Raw genomic sequence first — 21,717 nt, 5'->3', positions numbered from 1 at the left:
TTAATCTTGTGTATCAATTACAATTATAATGAAGTTCATTTACAGACTATATTATAGTTTATTTCTAAACATCTCCAATTAATCATCTCCTACCTACAACTCTTGTATAGCGAATTATTTCCCACATTATATACCCACTTATGTCTCTAATAGGGATCGGAGTTTATCCATTTTTTTGTTTTTCAAAGGTTCTGTTGTAATCTGTGTTTTTGTTAAGTTGTTCATGTTATTTAATTGCTTGTATCATATTGGCATTTTCCTTTTTTTCTCATTTTAATTATATATATATAATTAAAATGAGAAAAAAGGAATGGAGGTGGTGATCTTGCAAGTTCAATTCAGAATCCTATTAGTTGGTGGAGCTGTGTACATTGGTCAATTTGAAAGGAACATCAATTATGATTTTTTTTTTTAAATTGCTGAATTTTTCATGCGCTAATTGGTTGTGTAACAGAACGGAGAAAGGATTCCATTAGAATTATATAATTCTCATGCATTTATTATGTGCCGAAGTACAGAGCTATAATTGTATTCTTGCTTGGAAGAAAATCACCAAAATATACTATATATATTCATGACCCGTTTCGTATAGAATTTTTTATACCTTGCAACTTCCATACAGGACTCGAACTTAAATGAACCAGAAAAGAATTGAAACTAATAGTGTATTTTAATTAGTATTTATCAATAATTCAATTTGAACTCTGCTATAGCAGATATGAATCAAAGCTTGAGCACACATAGGGGAGCTTGAAAAATCAAAGGGGTTTATTGTGGTCCAAATTTACAAATATAAAATTAGGAATCGTTCAGGCCCAACTATTTGTAATTTATGTGTTACGGATTCTAGGCCCAAAATGTAAGCAGGCCTAAGGCCTCCAATCCAAATTTATCAGGGCTAGATTTTCACTGGTACGGTCTGTACGGAATTGATGTGGAAAGGAAATTAAAATATACAAGTTTTTTAAACAACTGTATGTTTTGACTTTATTGATAAGTAGATAACATGTTGCAATTAATAAACATAATCTGGAAGGAATATTCTCAAATCATTGTCACTATACCTCATTTCTTAGCCGCGTGCTGAGCACACAGAGAAATAGTCTTTTCCCTGTGTTAATTACCCCCTAAATTGAAGCCCCCTTTCATTTCTGTTCCCTATCAATCATCCTCCAATTTATTAATTTGTACAATACCTCAAAAGCTTTTTTTTCACCACAGCCAACAATGGGTTCATTTGCTGAAGGAGTGTTTACAGTTGAAACAAAGGAGGTTTCACGGCTTGCACCGCAGGGCCGAATAAATGAAGAATTGTTGAAAATAAAATCCTTTGAAAGAATGTATAATATCAAATATGGTCCCTTTACCATAGACGATATCATATGGGAGATCCGCCTATACCCGGTTGGAGAATTCGTGTGGTATTATCTCTGTTTGTTAGATGATACAGTGGCAGTCAAGAAATATGGCTACATGTCCTTGGTGCAGGATTACAGTAGAGATGGCGAATGGAAGATCGACACTTTTATAAAAATAAATGAAGAGATGGATTTCAAAGCAACCCCACTTGGCGAGGGTTTGGGCCTCCCCATGGTGCCGTCGACATACTTCACCAAAGAAGATCAAGAGAAGTATTCTAATGATGATTGCTTTGTGCATAAATTCTTTTTATGGTTCAATTTTGATGGTTCAAAGAAAGCACGGGCAAAATCTATGCGCCTGCGACGGCCACAACAACCCCAGGTAATATCAACAAAACCTTCTGAGCCTTCGGCACTTGAGCAGCCGGATGAAGAAGAAATGCTAATATCACCTCCTTTAGACCTAATTAGTACACTCCTAGAAAACGGGGATTTTGCAGATATTATTTTTGTTGTAAAAAAGCACACATTCGCTGCCCATAGGTGCGTGCTTGCGGCTCGTTTCTCTGTGTTCCGATCAGAACTTCTCGCTCTACAAGACAATATCGATACGAGCATGAAGAGTTTATGTGTATCCATACAGCATATGGATGGGCTCACATTTAAGCACTTGCTCCATTTCATTTATACAGATTGGATTGGGTTGGGTTGATATGAGACAGCTGGTTGATGGACCCCCCCCCCACCGTTGCCTTTGTTAGGGAGAGAGACAATGGAAAAAGAGGCCCAGCCCAGTTGGAAAAAATATGTGACGTACGTGATAGCTAGAGTTCTTTGAGAGTTAATTAATTGTGTACCGGTAAGATAAGAGAAATGTTGAGTTTGAAGTCATGCTGTCGGATGAGATGAGGGTTGGAATCGGTGCGAGTAAAGCTAACGAACGGATCCGATCCCAACTCAAAGTTTGAGTTAGTTTAGAGTATGGGACTAAAATTTTCTTCAAAATTCACGCGGAACTTAATTTTGAGTTACTTTATTTTAGTTTTATATTTTAATTAATTAATGAAATTCACACCATTAATAAATTAATGAAATTTTGCTCTCTCTCTCTCTCTTCTCACAGTGCAAATATTGGTGCAATTAATTGACAATCATACTGATCAGATGATTAATGTTTTTGATCAATAAAAAAAATTACTATTACTTCACATTTTTTATAAATAATTAACTTGTGTATATTAATTGTTGCATTGCATGCGTTGGTTACTTTCAATCTAATCAGGGACGTACAGTATTGAACAATTAATTAATTAATATTTATGCGACATATATAATTGTGAGAAAAAATATGCGACATATATAATTAAAAAACCAGGATTGAACATTGAGGACTAAACTAAACTAATTGGGTTTAATTACCAGTGGTCGTCTACTATATATTTATCCAATTACTTCCTGTATCCAAATTATTTTAGACTTTAGATAAATAAACGGGTTGGCTTCATATACACGTGCATTATATATAATGTACTTTTGAACAGCCGGCTAGATAAGTTTAATAACATTGAATATTCAAGATGAATTCCATATATATATAGCTTATGAACTTCAATTATACTGCATGTCTGTGTTTTACACAACATCAATACTCGTGTCATGATCAATTATCATTTGTTGATCTGAATTAATTTAAAATGTTAAGCATCTTGATTAACTCGAACTTAACGAATTTACAGGGGCAGGGTTTCTGACATGTCTCTCAGTTTTAAAGGTTTTGGATTGGTTTTCATTGCAGCTTTAGCAGGGTAAGTATGAACTGACTTGCAATTCAATATTAAGCTGACTATTTATTATATTGATTTATATTTAAATTTTTACTTTTCCAATGTCTTATATAAATACTCAACAGTGCCACAATGAATCAGTCATTGTATTATCAGGTGGTACATTAATTTGGGTTCTCCATCAATGGCAGCAGCTATATATGGCCAACCTAATTCCAGCAATTACTTTTGTAATGGCTGCTTCTGTTGGGTATGTTTTATACTCTAAAAATTTTAAACTTATTTTATATGTGAAATTAAGAGACAATGAAATTATTTGAATTCGTCATTTCGCATTTTACAGATTAGAGACAGTGCAATTAAGAAGTTTAAGAAGTTGGGCTAAGATACTTGGCACCATGATTTGTGTAGGAGGAGCAATGACAATGGCCTTCTTTAAAGGACCAAATCTTCTAAACATGTCTTTCCAAAATTTAATGGTGGATCTTCACATGAATATCGACAAATGGGTTATCGGTGGCCTCTGTCTCATGGGATCAAGAAGTTTCTGGTCTTTATGGCTTATATTACAGGTACATTTTGTTAAAGGTTACAACAATATTGATTTGTGAATATAAAGAATAAATTAAAAGAAAGTTTTGTGTACTCCTATTACTAAATTCCAGATCTTGTTTAAAAGATTTTTTAAACTAGCCAGATCTTGTTATATTTCACATGCATATATACTAGATATATATTGTTGCAAATAATTTCTTTACTCGTAAGATTGGTTCCAATGAAATATGATAATTTTGTTCTTTCCCTTTCTTTGTAGGTTCCCATTTATAAATTGTACTCCGACCCGTTATCGCTCTCGGCATGGACATGCATAATGTCAGCCCAACAAGAAGCCGCCGCAACATTTTACATGCATCCTGGTGATTTGAGCATTTGGTGCTTCACTTCTCTGAGTGACCTCTTTGCTTGCATATATGCTGTACCTAACTAACCCTTTTGCTTTCTTTTCAGATCTATTAGTTATTTAAGGGGGACATATATAGATATAATTAAGGGAAAATTGGTTATTTGCCACTCCAAAATCTTCAAATTATAAAAATGTCATCCCAAAATTTGAAATTGTAAAAATGCCACTCCAAATAATTAATGACTAAAATACCCCCTTCTCCTCCTCTTCTTTCTCCTGCCTCCTCTTCTTCTCCTGTTCCGACCTTCTCTTCCTCACGTGAAAACCTAAAGAGAGAGAGAGAGAGAGAGAGCGGCGGCGGCACCATCTCCCAGACCAGACGTGACTGACCAGCGCAACCATCTCCCCGATCTCTTCTCCAGTGATAGCGGCAGAGGTGATTGACCAGTGACAAACTCCTCTCTCAGCCACCTTGTTACTGGTTTAAGCTCTCTCCTAATTAATTTAAATACCAACTTTTCTTCAAATCTTATACGGACTATGTTGTCGCTACTTAGTTTCATAATTTGAATGACCAACTTTACAAACATTTCTCTTCTATCAAAGTTTTCAACAATCTGAGTTGCTCTTGAACTGCCAAGTGCTATTATTTAGGCAAAAATCATTATACAAAATTGAAAGTACAAAGGAATACAAAGGAGTACAAAAAATTATGTGCACGGAGAAATTGAATTGAGTAAGCAATTAGTATGGTTTGCCTTCTAAACTCAAATTTCTCGTGTTATTTTCAATCTGCAGAATTTTAGAAAAAATCAAGGCTTATGGTGGAGCCAATGGCACTTGCAGCCAACTAACAGAGTCAAGCCATAATCGGAATTTGGACATAGTTTGAGTTCAGTTGAAAACTTGGAGTACTACTATCAAGAGAAAATAATAAAATTGAGTTTTATTGGAATTATTACTAGTTTTTAGGAATTATGAATACTCAAAGTAGCCAGATGATGTTTTCGACTGGATATTTATTAACATTCCAGTTGGAAACCTATTTGCTTGTTTTGACAATCTTTTTTCTTATTTTGACATTTTTCTTCTTTTCTCCATTTTCAGGATTTCTTTGGATCTGCTGTGACCTTCTATCCGCAATCGTGGTGCATATTGGTCAGAGGGCCTCTGTATTGTGCTATGTTTAACCCGCTCTCGACTATAATTACAACGGTTCTTTCTTCTATTATTCTTCATGAAGAGCTCCACATTGGAAGGTAATTGTGTTCAAAATCATTCACAAAATTCATAGTCAGGATAGTTTTACCATTATAAATCCTCAGTGAGAAACTTGATTGCCACCATAAATAAACAGTAAATCAATGAAAAATCTATAAATAATGAGAAAAAAAAAGGACTTGGAATGACAAAGGTTGACTCGCAGGCGACCAACACTTATACCGGTTATTACAATATATTACCAATATATATCTACTATTAGTATTATAACTTCTTATTACATTTTTTTGCTTCTAAGAGTTGACACAAATTGTTTCTGCTAATTTCTTCTCCAGCTTTGTTGGTGCTACTGCCATTATTGGAGGACTGTATGTAGTGTTATGGGGTAAAGCAGAGGATTTGAGGAGAATGAAAGAACAGAGAATTATAGATTATAAAAAGAGAATTATAGATTATAAAAAGATTTCCACCTCAATAGAAACTGAATCTCAAAATTGTGAAACTGATATTGAACAACCCCTTCTGACAAACAAGTCAGAATTGGAAAAATAGAAGATTATTGTGTCAATTTTTTGTCAGTATTTATGATATATATATATATATATATAGAGTACGGCTAACGCGCTTCCTCTAGCATATGGGCCGAAATGCTTCCGGTGGAAATTTAAAATTTCAAAATCCAAAAAGTCGATCTGAACCATTCATCTTCTTCTCCATATTAATATCTGCTTGGAGACCAAATTTTACATTTTTCTGAAATTTTTTACTATTTATTAAGCCACTTTGAAAATCGCTGATCCAATGGTTTTACAGTTTTGTTAAGCCACCGTTGGATCAGCGATTTTCATAGTGGCTTAATAAATAGTAAAAAATTTCAGAAAAATGTAAAATTTGGTCTCCAAGCAGATATTAATATGGAGAAGGAGATGAACGGTTCAGATCGACTTTTTGGATTTTGAAATTTCAAATTTCCACCGGAAGCATTTCGGCCCATATGCTAGAGGAAGCGCGTTAGCCGTACTCTATATATATATATATATATATATATATATATATATATATATATTATCAAGACCATGTCTTTCAATGAAAATATTAATTTTGGCCATTTTATTTTTCAATTGGGAAGATTTTGTTTAGTTCATGGATATACATAACATAACTACAGTATGACTACCAAAATTAACTAATTAATCTCTCAACAAAATTGAACACACAAATCATTCAAATCTGTATAAAAATTTTCTGTAATCTATATTCTGGTTTAAAAATAACGCTATAAATTAAACAAAAATAAAATGCCAGCCCAATTAGACTGCTTGGCCCAATTGGGCTTTCCATCAAACAACTAATTGATCCACTGGAAAGTTTTTTTGGTTTAAAAAAAGAAATTAAAATTATTTTCTGAGAATTCAAGTTGAAAAAAAAAATAATATATTGAGTAAATTATACAAATATTTGTTAAAGTATATCTTGTTTTGTATTTGGTACGAAATGAATTCTACTGCTAAGACAGTTGAAAAATAACATGAAAATCCATTTTTGAATCTAGGTCATGATAATGTCTAATATAAGGATGTATGAATTTTCAATTAATTAACAATGAAAGATATGTTGATGCTCATATTTATTAAAATGATACTTAATATTTGAGATTGATGTTAATTTGCAGGGGATAAGGTATCGACAATTGGGCAATGTATTTGCTAATTTGAACCAAGATGAATTGTTCAGGTGCAATAATTTCAATTGATGGGTTACAGATTCCAGGCCCCAAATATTAGCAGGCCTAAGTCCAACAATCCAAATTTTATTGTGGGTTCCATGAGATGATCAGTACATTGCATGCACACTATATTATTGCCTATATTTTACATTTTTTGAATTTTTTTTATTATTCATTAAGTATTTAACAAAATCGCTATATTCAGACCATTGAATTTTTGTACCCATCTTAATAAATAGTAAAAAAATTTAGAAAAATGTAAAATTTGATCTGCAAGCACATTTTAACATATCCATCATGTTGAACGATTTGGATTTTGAAAACATAGAGTGTAATCCGGTGTTATCAAAAAAGAGTGTAATTGGATCCCTCCTCATATAAAAAATGTACAATGTACACCTTAAATACCGAGTTGTTACTCTCTCTCTCTCTCTCTCCCTCTCCCTCTCTAATTGTAAACACAGCAATGAGTGGGTTTAGCTTAGAGGAACAGAAACCATTGATGGCTATGGTGGCAACGCAGTGCATATATGCAGTATTGAATCTGGTGTCGAAAGCGACATTGAACCGCGGTTACAGCACGATGGTTTTTGTGGTGTACAGACAAAGCATTGCTACTCTTTTTATAATCCCTTTCACACTCCTTGCAAAGCAGTACGTACTGTATATAGTATATAGTTTCTCTTTAACCACCTTTTAGATAGCACTGACACAACAATTTCATACAAAGAGAAATAACTTTAAGTAAAATTAGGAGATCTTTAATCAGCATTTTTAACTTAAAGTCCCAAAATGCCCATCGACTAAATATTTTCAATTCATACTATAAAGTGTGAACAGATCAGACATTATTCAAACCAACCTAAATTAATATTGATGGATTGATCATGCTGCTATTTCCAAAGTTAACAAAAGAGTTGATAGAGGGTAAATTGCTAGATATTTCCAAAATTTAGTAGCTATATATATACATAGTCATTATCAATTATCATGTATATATCTGAATTAATTTTAAAAGTTTAAGCATCTCAGTTAACTTGGAACCTTTCAAATTTACAGGGACAGGCTTTCTGACATGTCTCTCAATTTTAAAGGCTTTGGATTGGTTTTCCTTGCATCTTTAACTGGGTATGTATGAAATTACTTAAAATTCAATTAAGCTGTATTTTTTTTTTTTTTTGAATGTTAAGCTGGAAATTTGTTATATTTATTTATATTAATTTTTTTACTTTTCCAATGTCTTATATTATATAGAAATACTCAAGAGTGTAACCATGAATCAGTCATTGTATTATGAGGGGGTACATTTGGGGTCTCCATCAATGGCTGCAGCTATATATGGCCAACCTAATTCCAGCAATTACTTTTGTAATGGCTGCTTCTATTGGGTATGTATTATACTCTTTTAAACTTTTAATCTTAGTTAATATGTGACTCGATCAAAAATATTGTGTAGGATATAAAGTGAACAATTTTTTATATCCATCATTTTACAATTTACAGATTAGAGACAGTGAAATTAAGAAGTTTAAGAAGCTGGGCTAAGATACTTGGCACCATCATTTGTGTAGGAGGAGCAATGACAATGGCCTTATTTAAAGGACCAAAGCTTCTAAACATGTCTATCCAAAATTTAATGGCAAATCTTCACACGAATATTGACAAATGGGTTATTGGTGGCCTCTTTCTCATGGGAGCAAGCAGTTTCTGGTCTTTTATGGCTTATATTACAGGTAACTTTAGTTAAAGGTAAAATAATACCAAATTGTGAATAAAAAGAATAAATTAAAAGAGAGTTTTTTGTACTCTGTGTTACTAAATTCCAGATCTTGATTAAAAGATTATTTAAAGTTTTAAACTAGCCAAATCTTGTTATGTTTCACTTGCATATATATATATACACACACACTTGATTGTTGCAAATAACTTCTTCGTTATAAAGTAGTCGTGATGAAATATGACAATATTGGTGTTTCCATTTGTTTGTAGGTCTCATTTGCAAATCGTACTCTGACCCGTTATCAATCTCGGCATGGACATGCTTGATGTCAGCCCTAAAAGCAGTTGCCGCAACATTTTACGTTCATCCAGATTTGAGAATTTGGCGCTTCACTTCTTTGAGTGACCTCTTTGCTTGCATATATGCAGTACCTAACTTGACTCCTTTGCCTTCTTTTAAGATCTCTTAGCTATTTATGAGGAACATATATTGATACAGTTGATTAATTTTATGGTTTACAGGGTTTCTTTGGCTCTGCTGTGACCCTTTCTATCTGCAATCGTGGTGCATATCAGTTAGAGGGCCTTTGTATTCTGCCATGTTTAGCCCGCTCTCGACTATAATTACTACAGTTCTTTCTTCAATTATACTTCATGAAGAGTTCCACATTGGAAGGTAATTGTGTTCAAAATCATTCACAAAATTCATAGTCAGGATAGTTTTACCATTATAAATCCTCATGGAGGAACTTGAATAAAACCATAAATATAAGTAAATCAATGACATATTAATAAATAATAAAGAAAACAAAATAGAATTGGAACGGCAAAGGTTTACTATTAGTAGTGTAGATTCTAATAACTCTATTTCTTTTTTATTATTCTAAAAGTTGACACAAATTATTTTTGCTAATTTCTTATCCAGCTTTGTTGGTGCTACTGCAATTATAGGGGGGCTGTATGTTGTGTTATGGGGTAAAGCTGACGATTTGAAGAGAATGGAATAACAAGGAAATTTAGATTTTAAAAAGATTTCCATCTCAATAGACACTGAATCTCAAAATTGTGAAACTGATATCCAGCAACCCCTCCTGACAAACAAGTCAGAGTTGGAATGAAAGATTAATGTGTCAATTTTTTGCTAGTATTGACTTGCGATGAGAGACCAAGGGAGACGAGGTGATTCAGAGGCGATTAGGAGAGCACAGCCAGAGAACAACCAAAACAGGCCACCCACCTCAATCCAAACCATTCTAGAGAGATACAGAAACCACCGACGGAGATCTTCACAGCTTTGGGAGAAGACCAAATAGGAAACATGAATGAGGAGAACAAGAGAAATCACTTGATGGACCAGAAGACTTCTGAAGAGCCACAAGACAACACTGTTCAATTGGCAGATAATCTCTTACCCTTTGTACGAATTGAAGGAATCAAATACAGTAGACTACTTCTAATTGGAGACCACTCGGTTCTCCAAGTCATAGAAGAAGACAACAGTAGTAGTAATGGGCAAAATTATTGGATTCCTAGCATTAATTCAACAGGAGGAGAAGCCAATCAATCACAACAATTGTCTCCTAATACCAATTGCACAACCTATCTTTCTAATTTGCATTGCTTGGACTTTTGCTCATGGACCTTCTGAGGCGATAATGGCCACGACCTATCTTTCTCATCATCTCCTCCATCTACCCTCAACTATAACCCATGAGCCATCCCTTATCTTTTCTCATACGTTCCCTGCCAAGGTACACCCGAATCAAAAGTTATTTATTTAACCATTGCACAATGATTATTTGTTTAGACGGATTTATTAAATAATAAAATTAGTAGTAAATAGTTAGTTAATTAGTTAATTACATCATATGTTAACGCTTCTTCTGTTATTCATGTTTATATCTATTGAACGTATCTTTACTTCACTATCCTCTTAATATTATTATACTTTTTAAATAATATCAAACATTATGTTCATTTTTGTTTCAAAGTTTATAAATATCTATCTTAGTTCGCATTTATTTTATCTTTATACTTTACCGTTATTCATTGACTTTTAATTATCTGTTGAAGTAACTATATCAATTTTTTTACTAAGTACTCTAATTAGTTTTAACACTGAGGATATATAAATAAAATGGCAATTACTAAATAGCTATATTTTAAAGAACTTGGTTAAATAAAGTTATGATGCATATTAGATATATAGTGTTTCTTTCGTAGACGTTGCAAACAACCTTTGATTTTGTTTTTGGTTCTTGTTTAAAGAAAATAAATTAGATTACAGTGTGTCTTTATATATGTTCAAGTCTTTGTTTGTTCTTTTTTTTTTTATCTCTGATTCTTAAATGGATTTCAAGTAGGTTGTAACCGGCAAAAATGTATTAAGTATTATAGATAAGTGTTATCGAGCGATGTTAACTAGAGTCATGTTAACGTAATTTAGGTTCAAATCCTGAAGTGTTGAAGAGTGAAAGAATGAATAAGAAATTACTACAATAACAGGTGCGGGTTCCTAGACTTTATAAAACTATTTTATTTTTCTATTGTTCATTCAACTATTTATTATTATTGCATTAGTTGGATTTATGCATGTTGTTTTCGAACCATGAATTTTGAGTAGACATAAATAATTTGCATGAAATGATAGGATGCATTATTGACCAATGGACTTGCATGAATAGGATGTGTTGCGCATGGCATGAACTGTGTGATTGAATAAATATATTTTGAAAATGAACGAATATGGTAATTGAACAGGGGCCAATATGCTTGCATATTGGGATGTATACATTGGGTCTAGTTTCGACTGGACCCCTCGTTAATGTGACTGTAGGCGAAAGCGGTCATGTCACGGATGTGATTGTAGGCGAAAGCGGTCATATTACGCCAAGACCTAGTGGCATATGAATTCACCGTCTAGTGAGGCAAACGGAACAAGATTAACATATTTTTCTTTAAGTAATTGAAAGTAGTAAGAAATAATATGATATGCATTGCATTAGGATAAACATATGCATTTTATTGTTCTTATCATATTTGTGAATATAAGTAAATATTTTATAAGCTTCGAGTTGGAACTGAATCCCGCACTGAGAGAAGGTTTGATCTCTCACCCGTTCCACTTTTACGTGGGTTCCAGGTAATGAAGAGGAAGGGTTCGAGCAAAGACAAGAGTAAGACTAAGCGGGAAGATATAAGAATTGATAAAGTGCCACATGTTGTTTGTTTTGTTTTCATGATTCAATAATTGATACATTGAGTCGGCATGGCAGTGTTTGTGTTACTAGCCATATCGGCCGTGAATGTTTGTTTAACTCTTTTGCTTTTGAAATAAATGTGGCTTTATTCATATTGTTATTGATAATGTATGTGATGTGCACACGCCTTATGTAGAAATACGTGGCGGGTTGTCCCGGGGTGTGACAAGAGATCATTCTGGAGCAGAGAAGCATTCCTAGGGTTTTGGATTGGCAGCTATTGCTTGGAGGCGAAGTTGAGAAGCAAAAGACGTGAGTTTTGTTGTGGATCTTCTTCTTCTTTGGGTTTTATCATGACTTTTCTTTATCTTATCTATTTTATTTGCTTTAGAACTATGCTTGAGTAGATTTCTTAGTTTCTAGGGTTAAGATGTAATCGAATGTTTTGTTTTGCATTTTGGATATTATAATTTTTGTGTTGAAATTTGTGTTTGCTTGATTGTGTTTGATTTTAATTGCTTAGCATAAATTGTTTGATTATTATTGGTTTGCCAATAGATGAATGGCCACGTCTGTAGCACATTACAACCCTTATAATCTCTCGACCAAACTAAGTACATAAGGTAGGATTAGTGACCCGAAAGGTGAAATCAAGTAGTAGCCGAAAGGTGAACATTTCCTCTTATCGACGGATAAGAGGTTACCTTTAGTATACCAAACAAGCAACTAGGTAATTCAGACCAATATACGACAGTTGAGATCTAGAACCCGACGAGGGCAGATATTGCAATTCCATACCAAGTTAATGAACCAACATACTACGGTTCAGGTTTAGGAACATTAGGTCTGGTCAGTAAAACCCTACACAAAGGAACAACACAAAGAAACTGTATCTGGTGCATTAACTCGAAGTTAGTACGGACCGGACTAGAAGCTGTATGGCCCGTGTTACCTAATACGACCTGTACAGGAAGCTGTACGGCCCATATCAGGGACTGAGAGGCAGAACTTAGATAAATCTGAAATCCTGAAAACGTCTTTTTATCATTGATTTAAAACCAAACTTTAATTTCTATCATTTAATTATTGCAATTGAACTTAGGAAACATAATTACCAAAACCAACTTTTCAAACTTCTAGTTTTTTGATACTTTAGGTAGAATCTAGTTGATACCTGAACCGTCCCTTGGATCGATACCTGACGATACAAACGATAGGATTGTGCACTTGCAGTCTAAATCAAGAGTTAGTCAAGGTTCAAAGGTACAGCTTGTTGTACTGAAACTTTGTAGCATACTTTTGTGTGAACAGAAGCTTCAATAAAAAATCGACAACCGGTTTTTGCATATTTGTAGGTGAAAATCTAGTCACATGGAAAAGTAAGAAACAAAATATTGTAGTACGAATTAACTTGGATCAAACAACTCCTATTAGATATGAGATTTAGAACTCAAGCTCCAATGAAATTGTATTGCGACAATAATTTGGCACGACACATAGCTTCTAATCTCATGTTTCATGAACGCACAAAGCATACAAAAGTAGATTGTCACTTTATTAGAGAAAAGGTTCAAGCAAAAGAAATTACAACACTATATGTAAAAAGTGAAGATTAACTCGTGGATATCTTCACTAAAGGCTTGGATCCGAGTTCATTTGAAAAAATTGCAAGCAAGCTAGGATTGCACGATATTTACAATCCTAGCTTGAGGGGGAGTGTTGAAAATAGTGAATAATTATTATTATTATAACGGCTAGTTTAGGGAGTAATAAATAAAATAAAAGATAGAGGTTAGTGGTAGTAGTTGGTAGTTGTAATTAATATGCAACGGCTAGTTTTTAATTACTTTTATAAATAGAGATACATGTAAAGCTCAAAATAAGATTGCAATAATAAAAATGGTTTTCTTTCATCTATTCTCTCTTACAAATTTAACAATACTCAAAATATAGATGTTGTACATTCCTTTACAATTATCCACAAAATTTTTGTTCAGCTAAATCCGAGTCAATTTGAGAAAGGTATGACCAAAATACTAACCATTGATAAATCTGTTCAGGTTGTGTGATTTGTTTTTTTTTTTTTTTATTCATCAAACTTCTTTACTTGTAACTATAATCAGAATATGAACTTTAGTGAACTAAACAAGGCACGAATGAGCACAAAAGAGTAAGTATAAAGGAACAAATATCTTTGTCACTAATCATCTCTTGCTGAGCATGCAAGGAACTAATATTTTACGTGTTAATTACACACTACTTTGAAGCCTTCTTGCATTTATGTTCCCTATCAAAGACTTCCTCAATAATCATCATCCAAATTCTTGATTTGTTCAATACCTCAAAAGCTGTTTTCAACTCAGGCAGAGATGGACTCATTTGCTGAAGGATTGTATACTGTTGAAACAAAGGAGGTTTCAACGCTTGCACCCCAGGGTCGAATAAATCGAGAATTGTACGAAATAAAATCCTACGAAAGAATGTATACTATCAAATACGGTCCCTTTACCCTGGGCGACATCGAATGGGAGATCCGCCTATTTCCGTTCGGAGAATTATTGGAATATTATCTCTGTTTGTTAGATGATGCAGTAGTAGTCAAGAAGTTTGGCTACATATCCTTGGTGCAGGATCACAGTAGCAATGGTGATTGGAAGATCCACACTGGGATAAAATTGAATGAAGAGAAGGGTTTCAATGTACCCTGGTGGGCCGAGGCAATGGGATGCCCCATGGTACGGTTAACATACTTCAGCAAATCCGAACAAGAGAAATATTCTAAAGATGATTGCTTCTTGAATAAATTCGTATTATGGGTCATTGCTGATGATTCCAGGAAGGCGCCGGCAAATGCTGTGTGCCTTCGACGGCCTCAACAACCCGAGTTCATATCACCAAACCTTTCTGTGCCTTCGACAGCCTCATCAACCCTCCTGGTATCTGGTGATTTTGCAGATATTATTTTTCTTGTGAAAAAAGACACATTTGCTGCCCATAGGTGTGTGCTTGCGGCTCGTTCATCTGTTTTCCGATCAGAACTTCTCGCCCTACAAAAGGATATTAATATGAGCATGAATAGTTTATGTGTATCCGTACAGCACATTGATGGACTCACATTTAAACACTTGCTCCATTTCATTTATACCGATACCTTGCCGCCTGACTTCGAGGAGGTTACCCTAACAGAGAGATACCACCGCATGTTTGTCGCAGCGCATCGTTTTAAAATTGAAGGGCTCAAGTTAATATGTGAGAAGAAGCTTACCAAGGTGGTTGCCGATGCCATGATAACTGCAATAGATCTCTCGGAGTATCATGAGACCGGTCAGCTCAAAATTGTTCAGCATGATTGAAATAATTGCCTCAACTGTTCTGGATACAAAAGAAGTCGACCACCTATGTCTATGTTAGCAGTAGTTGTACCACCGACAAGTATGTCGGAGAGGAGTCCAAGTAATAAAAGGGATTGAAAGATTTAAGAAATAGAGAATAAATATTGTATTAATCTTGTGTATCAATTACAATTATAATGAAGTTCATTTACAGATTATATTATAGTTTATTTCTAAACATCTCCAATTAATCATTTCCTACCTACCACTCATGTATTCCTAATTATTTCCCACATTTTATACCCACTTGTATCTCTAACAGAGATCGGAGTTTGTCCAGTTTTTTTGTTTTTCAAAGGTTTTGTTGTGATCTGTGTTTTTGTTAAGTTGTTCATGTTGTTTAATTGCTTGTATCTCTTTGGAAATCTAATATGATCTTTATTTCTTCTCAAAGAAAGGAATGGAGGTGGTGATCTTGCAAGTTCAATTCAGAATCCTATTAGTTGGTGGAGCTGTGTACATTGGTCAATTTGAAAGAAACATCAATTATGATTTTTTTTTAATTGCTTAAACTTTTCATGCGCTGATTGGTTGTGTAACAGAACATTGAAATTAAGGATTCCATTATAATTATATAATTCTCATGCATTTATGTGCCAAAGTACTGTTATGTATGTGGGTCTGATTCTAGGAGTATGCGGGGGGTGGCAGGGGGGCGGCAGCGCCCCGGAGAATTTTATTTGTGAGAAGTCAAATTGCATAAAAATCCTTTAACCGACGGCCCAGATTAGTCACGTTGCCCATTAAGATGTGCGGTCCAGATTAGTCTGTTTTCACGCCCTTTCAGTGGGTTTTGTATTTTATATATGCATTATGTCTCTTTGTAATTTGTTGTAACTGACTTTGAGAAATAGTGGATTTTGTTTGGCGAGCGGCCGTGGGTTTTCTTCCCCTAGAGGGTTTCTCACATAAAATCTGTGTGTTCTGATTTTGATTCTTTCTCAATTTTTTTTTTCTTTCTGTATTTTGTGATTGCTCTCTGGTACTCAAACTCTCAACAAGTACAGAGCTATAATTGTATTCTTGCTTGGAAAAAAATCACCAAAATCTACTATATATATTCATGACCCGCTACGTAGAGAATTTTCTATACCTTGCAACTTCCATACAGGACTGGAACTTAAATGAGCCAGAAAAGAATTTAAACTAATGGTGTATTTTAGTATTTATCAATAATTCAATTTGAACTCCGCTATAGCAGATATGAATCAAAGCTTGAGTACCCCGGAGCTTGAAAAATCAAAGGTGTTTATTGTGGCTCCAATCGTTCTGGCCCAACTATTTTTTATTTATGTGTTACGGATCTAGGCCCAAATACAAGCAGGCCTAAGGCCTCAAATCCAAATTTGGCAGCTACTAGATTTTCATTAATACGGTCTGTACGGAATTGATGTGCAAAAGAAAAGCAAATATATATAAATTTATTCAAACATCTGTATGTTTGACTTTATTGAATAGTAGATAATATGTTGCAATTAATAAACATAATCTGGAAGGAATATTCTCAAATCATTGTCACTATATCTCATGTCTTAGCTGCGTGCTGAGCACATAGAGAAATAGTCTTTTCCCTGTTAATTACCCCTAAAATTGAAGCCCTCTTTCATTTCTGTTCCCTATCAATCATCCTCCAAATTCTTAATTTGTGCAATACATCAACAAACCCTTCCGAGCCTTCGGCACTTGACCAGCCGGATGAAGAAGAAATGGTAATATCACCTCCTTTAGACCTAATTAGTACACCCTTAGAAACCAGAGATTTTGCAGATATTATTTTTGTTGTAAAAAAGCACACATTCACTGCCCATAGGTGCGTGCTTGCGGCTCGTTCCTCTGTTCAATGAAAATATTAATATCGGCCATTTTTTATTTTTCAATTGGGGAGATTTTGTTTAGTTCATGGATATACATAACTACAATATGACTACCAAATTAAGTAATTAATCTCTAAACAAAATTGAACACAGAAATCATTCATATTTGTATAAAAAATTTCTGTAATCTATACTCTGGTTTAAAAATAATCGTTATAAATTAAACAAAAATAAAATGTCAGCCCAATTAGACTGCTTGGCCGAATTGGGCTTTCCATCAAACAGCCTATTGATAAACTGGGAATTTTTTTGGTTTAAAAAAATTAAAATTAGTATCTGTGAATTCTTGTTGAAAAAATAAAAAATAATATAGTGAGTAAATTATACAAATATTTGTTACAGTATATCTTGTTTTGTATTAGGTACAAAATCAATTCTACTGCTAACACAATTGAAAAATTAGATGAAAAAAATCAATTTTTGAATCTAGGTCATGATAATGTCCAATATAAAGATGTATGTAAGTATGAATTTTCAATTAATTAAAAATGACAGATATGTTGCTGCTAATATTAATTAAAATGATACTTAATATTTGAGATAGATTTTAATTTGTGGTATTGACAATTGCGCAATTGTAACACCCGGTAAATATTTATATTATTTTTGAAATTACTATGGACTTATTTGCAATTTTTAGATTAGAAGGTTACTTGTATAAAAATGTTCAACTTTAAAAAAAATATGATCCTACGTGGCATTCTTCCACGTGTCTCCCATGCATAAACCTCATCCCTGTGACCACCGTTAAAAGCTCTATATATAAAGAGGGTTATTTTCTTTCGGATTAGAGTTAAAAAAAAATCAGAACCAAATAAAATTGGAGAGAAAAAAAAAACAGAGAGAAAGAGGAAATGTGAAGGAAATTAGGAGAAAGAGAAAAAAAATATTTTATATTCATTAAGATTTGATTGTTTTGTTTGATTGGAATTCTGACTACGTCGCGTTGATTCTGAATGGTTGTTGCAACTCGATTGGATTTTTGAATTGATCGTTATCAGGTAACCGGACTTTTTTATAATCTGTGTTTTTGTTTTGTTTAGTTGAATTGAATTTTGAATTGGATGATTGAATTGGTTATTGAATTATGATGCATATTTAATGGGATAGCGGGTCTGTCGTTCAAAATTGATTTGTGAAATTATATGATCGTGTCTTCTGAGAATTTGAGAAATGAAATGATTGTGTGAAAGGAAATGATATGGATATTGTGTGACTTGTTTTATTGATAATTCAGATCCATGTGCTATTACCGGCTAAATATGTATTTATAATTTGATGTGAATTAATCAGGTCTGTTTGAATGGTTGTTTAATTAAGTCAGTTATAGAAAAGTGCATCGTTAAATAACTGATTACTGAGTTTTGTAGTTGACTCCGTATTGTTTTCTATCTGTTTTTGTTTGCGATATAGATTGATGCGATGAAGGATGGATGAGAGGATGCATCTCTTGTCACGACTCTCAGTCCGGCGGCGGGGTCGTGACAGCAATGTATTTGCTAATTTGAACCAAGATGAAATTGTTCAGACCCAATTATTTCAATTGATGGGTTACAGATTCCAGGCCCCAAATATTAGCAGGCCCAAGTCCAACAATTCAAATTTAGCAACATATATAGATACAACGAATGACAGCCTATTGTGGGTTCCATGATATGATAATCATTTGATCAGTACATTAATTGCAGAATTTTATTTTAAAAACCATAAATAAAAAATAATATTTATCAAACCAACTTAATTGCTTCGGTTTTTTTCCATAAACCATAACAACCGAAATGACATTTTGGTCCAAATTTTTTTTTTCGGGACCGAAATATCATTTCGATCGATCGATCCAAGATGCTTTCACAAATTTTACTATCATTTTTTTATTGACATATGTGAAAATTGTCCGGTCTCAAAAAAAAAAAAGACCGAAATAGTATTTCGGTTTTTATGATTTTTGTGAAAACCAAAGCAATCAAGTTGGTTTGATAAAATATTATTTTTTACTTATGGTTTTTAAAAAAAAAATTCTGAATTGCATGCACACTGTAATAGGCCTCTGTAAAAAATGTAAAATGTACACCTTAAAACCTTGTTGTAACGTACGCTCTCTCTCTCTCTCTCTCTCTCTCTCTCTCTCTCTCTCTTGAAAGCTTCTCTCCCTTGCTAAGTGTAAACACAACAATGGGTGGGTTTAGCTTAGAGGAACAGAAACCATTGATGGCCATGGTGGCAACACAGTGCATATATGCAGTAATGAATCTGGTGTCGAAAGCGGCATTCAACCACGGTTTCAGCACGATGGTTTTTGTGGTGTACAGACAAAGCATTGGCACTCTTTTTCTATTCCCTTTCACGCTCCTTGCAAAGCAGTACGTACTGTATATACTATATAGTTTCTCTTTAATAACCTTTTAGATAGCACTGACACAACAATTTCATACAAAGAGGAAGAACTTGCGTAAAATTAGGAGATCTCCAATCAGCATTTTTAACTTGAAGTCCCTAACTTTCAATTCATACTATAAAGTATGAACAGATTGGACATTATTCAAACCAACCTAAATTGGAATTGCCTAAGACCTATGTTACATTAACACTTGTAAAATTGTACTGCATACGTCTGTGTTTGACACGACATTGATACTCATGTCTTTATAAAATTTGAACTTAAAATGACTTGTCGTGTCATGATATACACTCCTGTCATATATCGGTTCGATAGTAGTGTTGGTTTTAATCAGCAGCATCCATGGAAATCCAATTGATCTGAATCTAGCATGAAACAAATCGTCTATTAGTTGGTACTATTCCTAGTTAATTTCATACTAGTCATCGTTTGAATTTTGAATTTATTACTTGATCAAGGCACAACAATGGAGAACATATATATTTTTTTGAATAATTATATTGCTCCCCTCACGTCCATCCTGCATTTTTCCCGCACTCTTTTTTTTCCTTAATTGCCATATATCTCCTCACTTATTTTCCATTTATCACCGCATTAAATTAGACTGTCATTTAATACCAATCCCACATTAATTATACTTTTCTCTAATAACAATTTCCGCATTAATTATTCCTTTAAAATAATTCCCGCATTAATTATACTGTTATCTAATAACAATTCCCATTAATAAATGTTTATTTGTTATTTCTGAGAAGTATTTATCCATGTAACATAAAATATTTATCATTATGTCTTAGAGTATTTATCATTGATGTTTTACTGAAAGTTGCAATTATACTTGAAAAATATTTATCTATGTAACATAAATTATTTATCATTATGTCTGAGAAGTATTTATCATTAGGTGAGAGGATTATTTATTTAATGATCCTCAGTTGTGCGGGGACAATCCATAAAAAAAAAAAAATTGTGCGGGGATAAATGACAATTATTTATGAGGGATTGTTTATTTAATGGTCCCCAGTTGTGCGGAGACAATTCAAAAAAAAAAGAAAATTTTGTGCTGGTACAATTAATGGATTGATTTATTCAGTTATAAATAGAGATCATTGCATAGGGATTAATAATTTGCAAATCCACGATAATACTTTGATGGTTGAAGTTAAATACTAATAGTTTCTGCGGAGTATTCATGATTGAGCGGTCTCCCCATGACTTTTTTGGTAGTTTGTGCGGGATTTATTGTGGGATTAAGACTGCGGAGATTGTTATCAGGATCCTATTTTTTTTTTCACTTATGTTTTTTTATTTTAGTTTTTTGTCTGGCGTCAAAACATGTATAACCAATGTATGAGTGACATTGGAACAAAAAGGGCACAGTCAACTGCTTTCTGATGTATAAAGGATAGTAGGTCCAACTTTAGCCCAACAACAAGGGTTATTTTTTTCTTTTAATTCGGCCCATTGTAATTCAAACTTATTTAATTTATGGCCGGAAAATCTTTAATTGTCTTCAGTTTTAAAACCACGCACGCGACCTGCAATTAATCAGCTCTCCTCTTAGATAAGAGAACTTCTCGCTCTACAGGACAATATCGATACGAGCATGAAGAATTTATGTGTATCCATACAGCATATGGATGGACTCACATTTAAGCACTTGCTCCATTTCATTTATACTGATTTCTTGTCCCTTGATTTTGAGGAAGTTACTCCTCGAGAGAGGTACCACCGCATGCTTGTTGCAGCGCAATATCGTTTTAAAATTGAAGGGCTCAAGTTAATATGCAAGAAGATGCTTACCAAGGCAGTTGCTGACACCATGATAACTGCTTTTAGATCTCTCGGAGTATCATGAGTGCGGTCTGCTCAAAGTAGTTCAACCTGATCAGAACAAGAAGCAAGAAATAATTGCCTCAACTGTTGCTGGTACAAAAGAAGTCAACCTTCAATGTGATGATAGCAGTAGTTGTTCCACCGACGAGTTTGTTGGAGTAGATCTCAAGTAATTAATACCAGTGATCGGTTTATCCCTTGAAACTAAAAGGGCCAGTTGAAAAAGAGGCCAGTTGAAAAAAATGCCACGTGATAGATAGAGTTCTTTTGTGACTGAAGTAAAAAGTTGGCTTGAGACTTAA

The 21,717-nt window shown here is 33.7% G+C and overlaps 2 protein-coding genes and 2 pseudogenes across 3 annotated transcripts; all 4 read left to right on the top strand.

Annotated features, from left to right (window-relative positions):
* Positions 1-1,227: 1,227 nt before the first annotated feature.
* On the top strand, positions 1,228-2,073 carry LOC144545653 (uncharacterized). The gene has a single exon (XM_078294211.1). It carries the CDS (start codon positions 1,228-1,230, stop codon positions 2,071-2,073), a length of 846 nt encoding a protein of 281 aa, XP_078150337.1.
* A 964-nt stretch (positions 2,074-3,037) lies between these two features.
* Positions 3,038-5,822, top strand: LOC144545652 (WAT1-related protein At4g30420-like; annotated as a pseudogene). The gene is made up of 6 exons (XR_013508570.1): positions 3,038-3,166; positions 3,271-3,395; positions 3,489-3,717; positions 3,960-4,121; positions 5,157-5,308; positions 5,606-5,822. The product of XR_013508570.1 is annotated as a WAT1-related protein At4g30420-like (transcript).
* A 1,640-nt stretch (positions 5,823-7,462) lies between these two features.
* Positions 7,463-9,722, top strand: LOC144545651 (WAT1-related protein At4g30420-like; annotated as a pseudogene).
* A 4,562-nt stretch (positions 9,723-14,284) lies between these two features.
* Positions 14,285-15,268, top strand: LOC144545650 (BTB/POZ and MATH domain-containing protein 1-like). The gene has a single exon (XM_078294210.1). The coding sequence runs from the start codon at positions 14,285-14,287 to the stop codon at positions 15,266-15,268; it is 984 nt and encodes a 327-aa protein (XP_078150336.1).
* Positions 15,269-21,717: the final 6,449 nt, after the last annotated feature.

Source organism: Carex rostrata, chromosome 28 (genome assembly GCF_964058835.1).
Source record: "Carex rostrata chromosome 28, lpCarRost1.2, whole genome shotgun sequence".
In the NCBI taxonomy this organism is placed as follows: Eukaryota; Viridiplantae; Streptophyta; class Magnoliopsida; order Poales; family Cyperaceae; genus Carex; species Carex rostrata.
The sequence above is the reverse complement of the archived record's forward strand: the minus strand, read 5'-3'. Positions and strand labels throughout refer to the sequence as shown.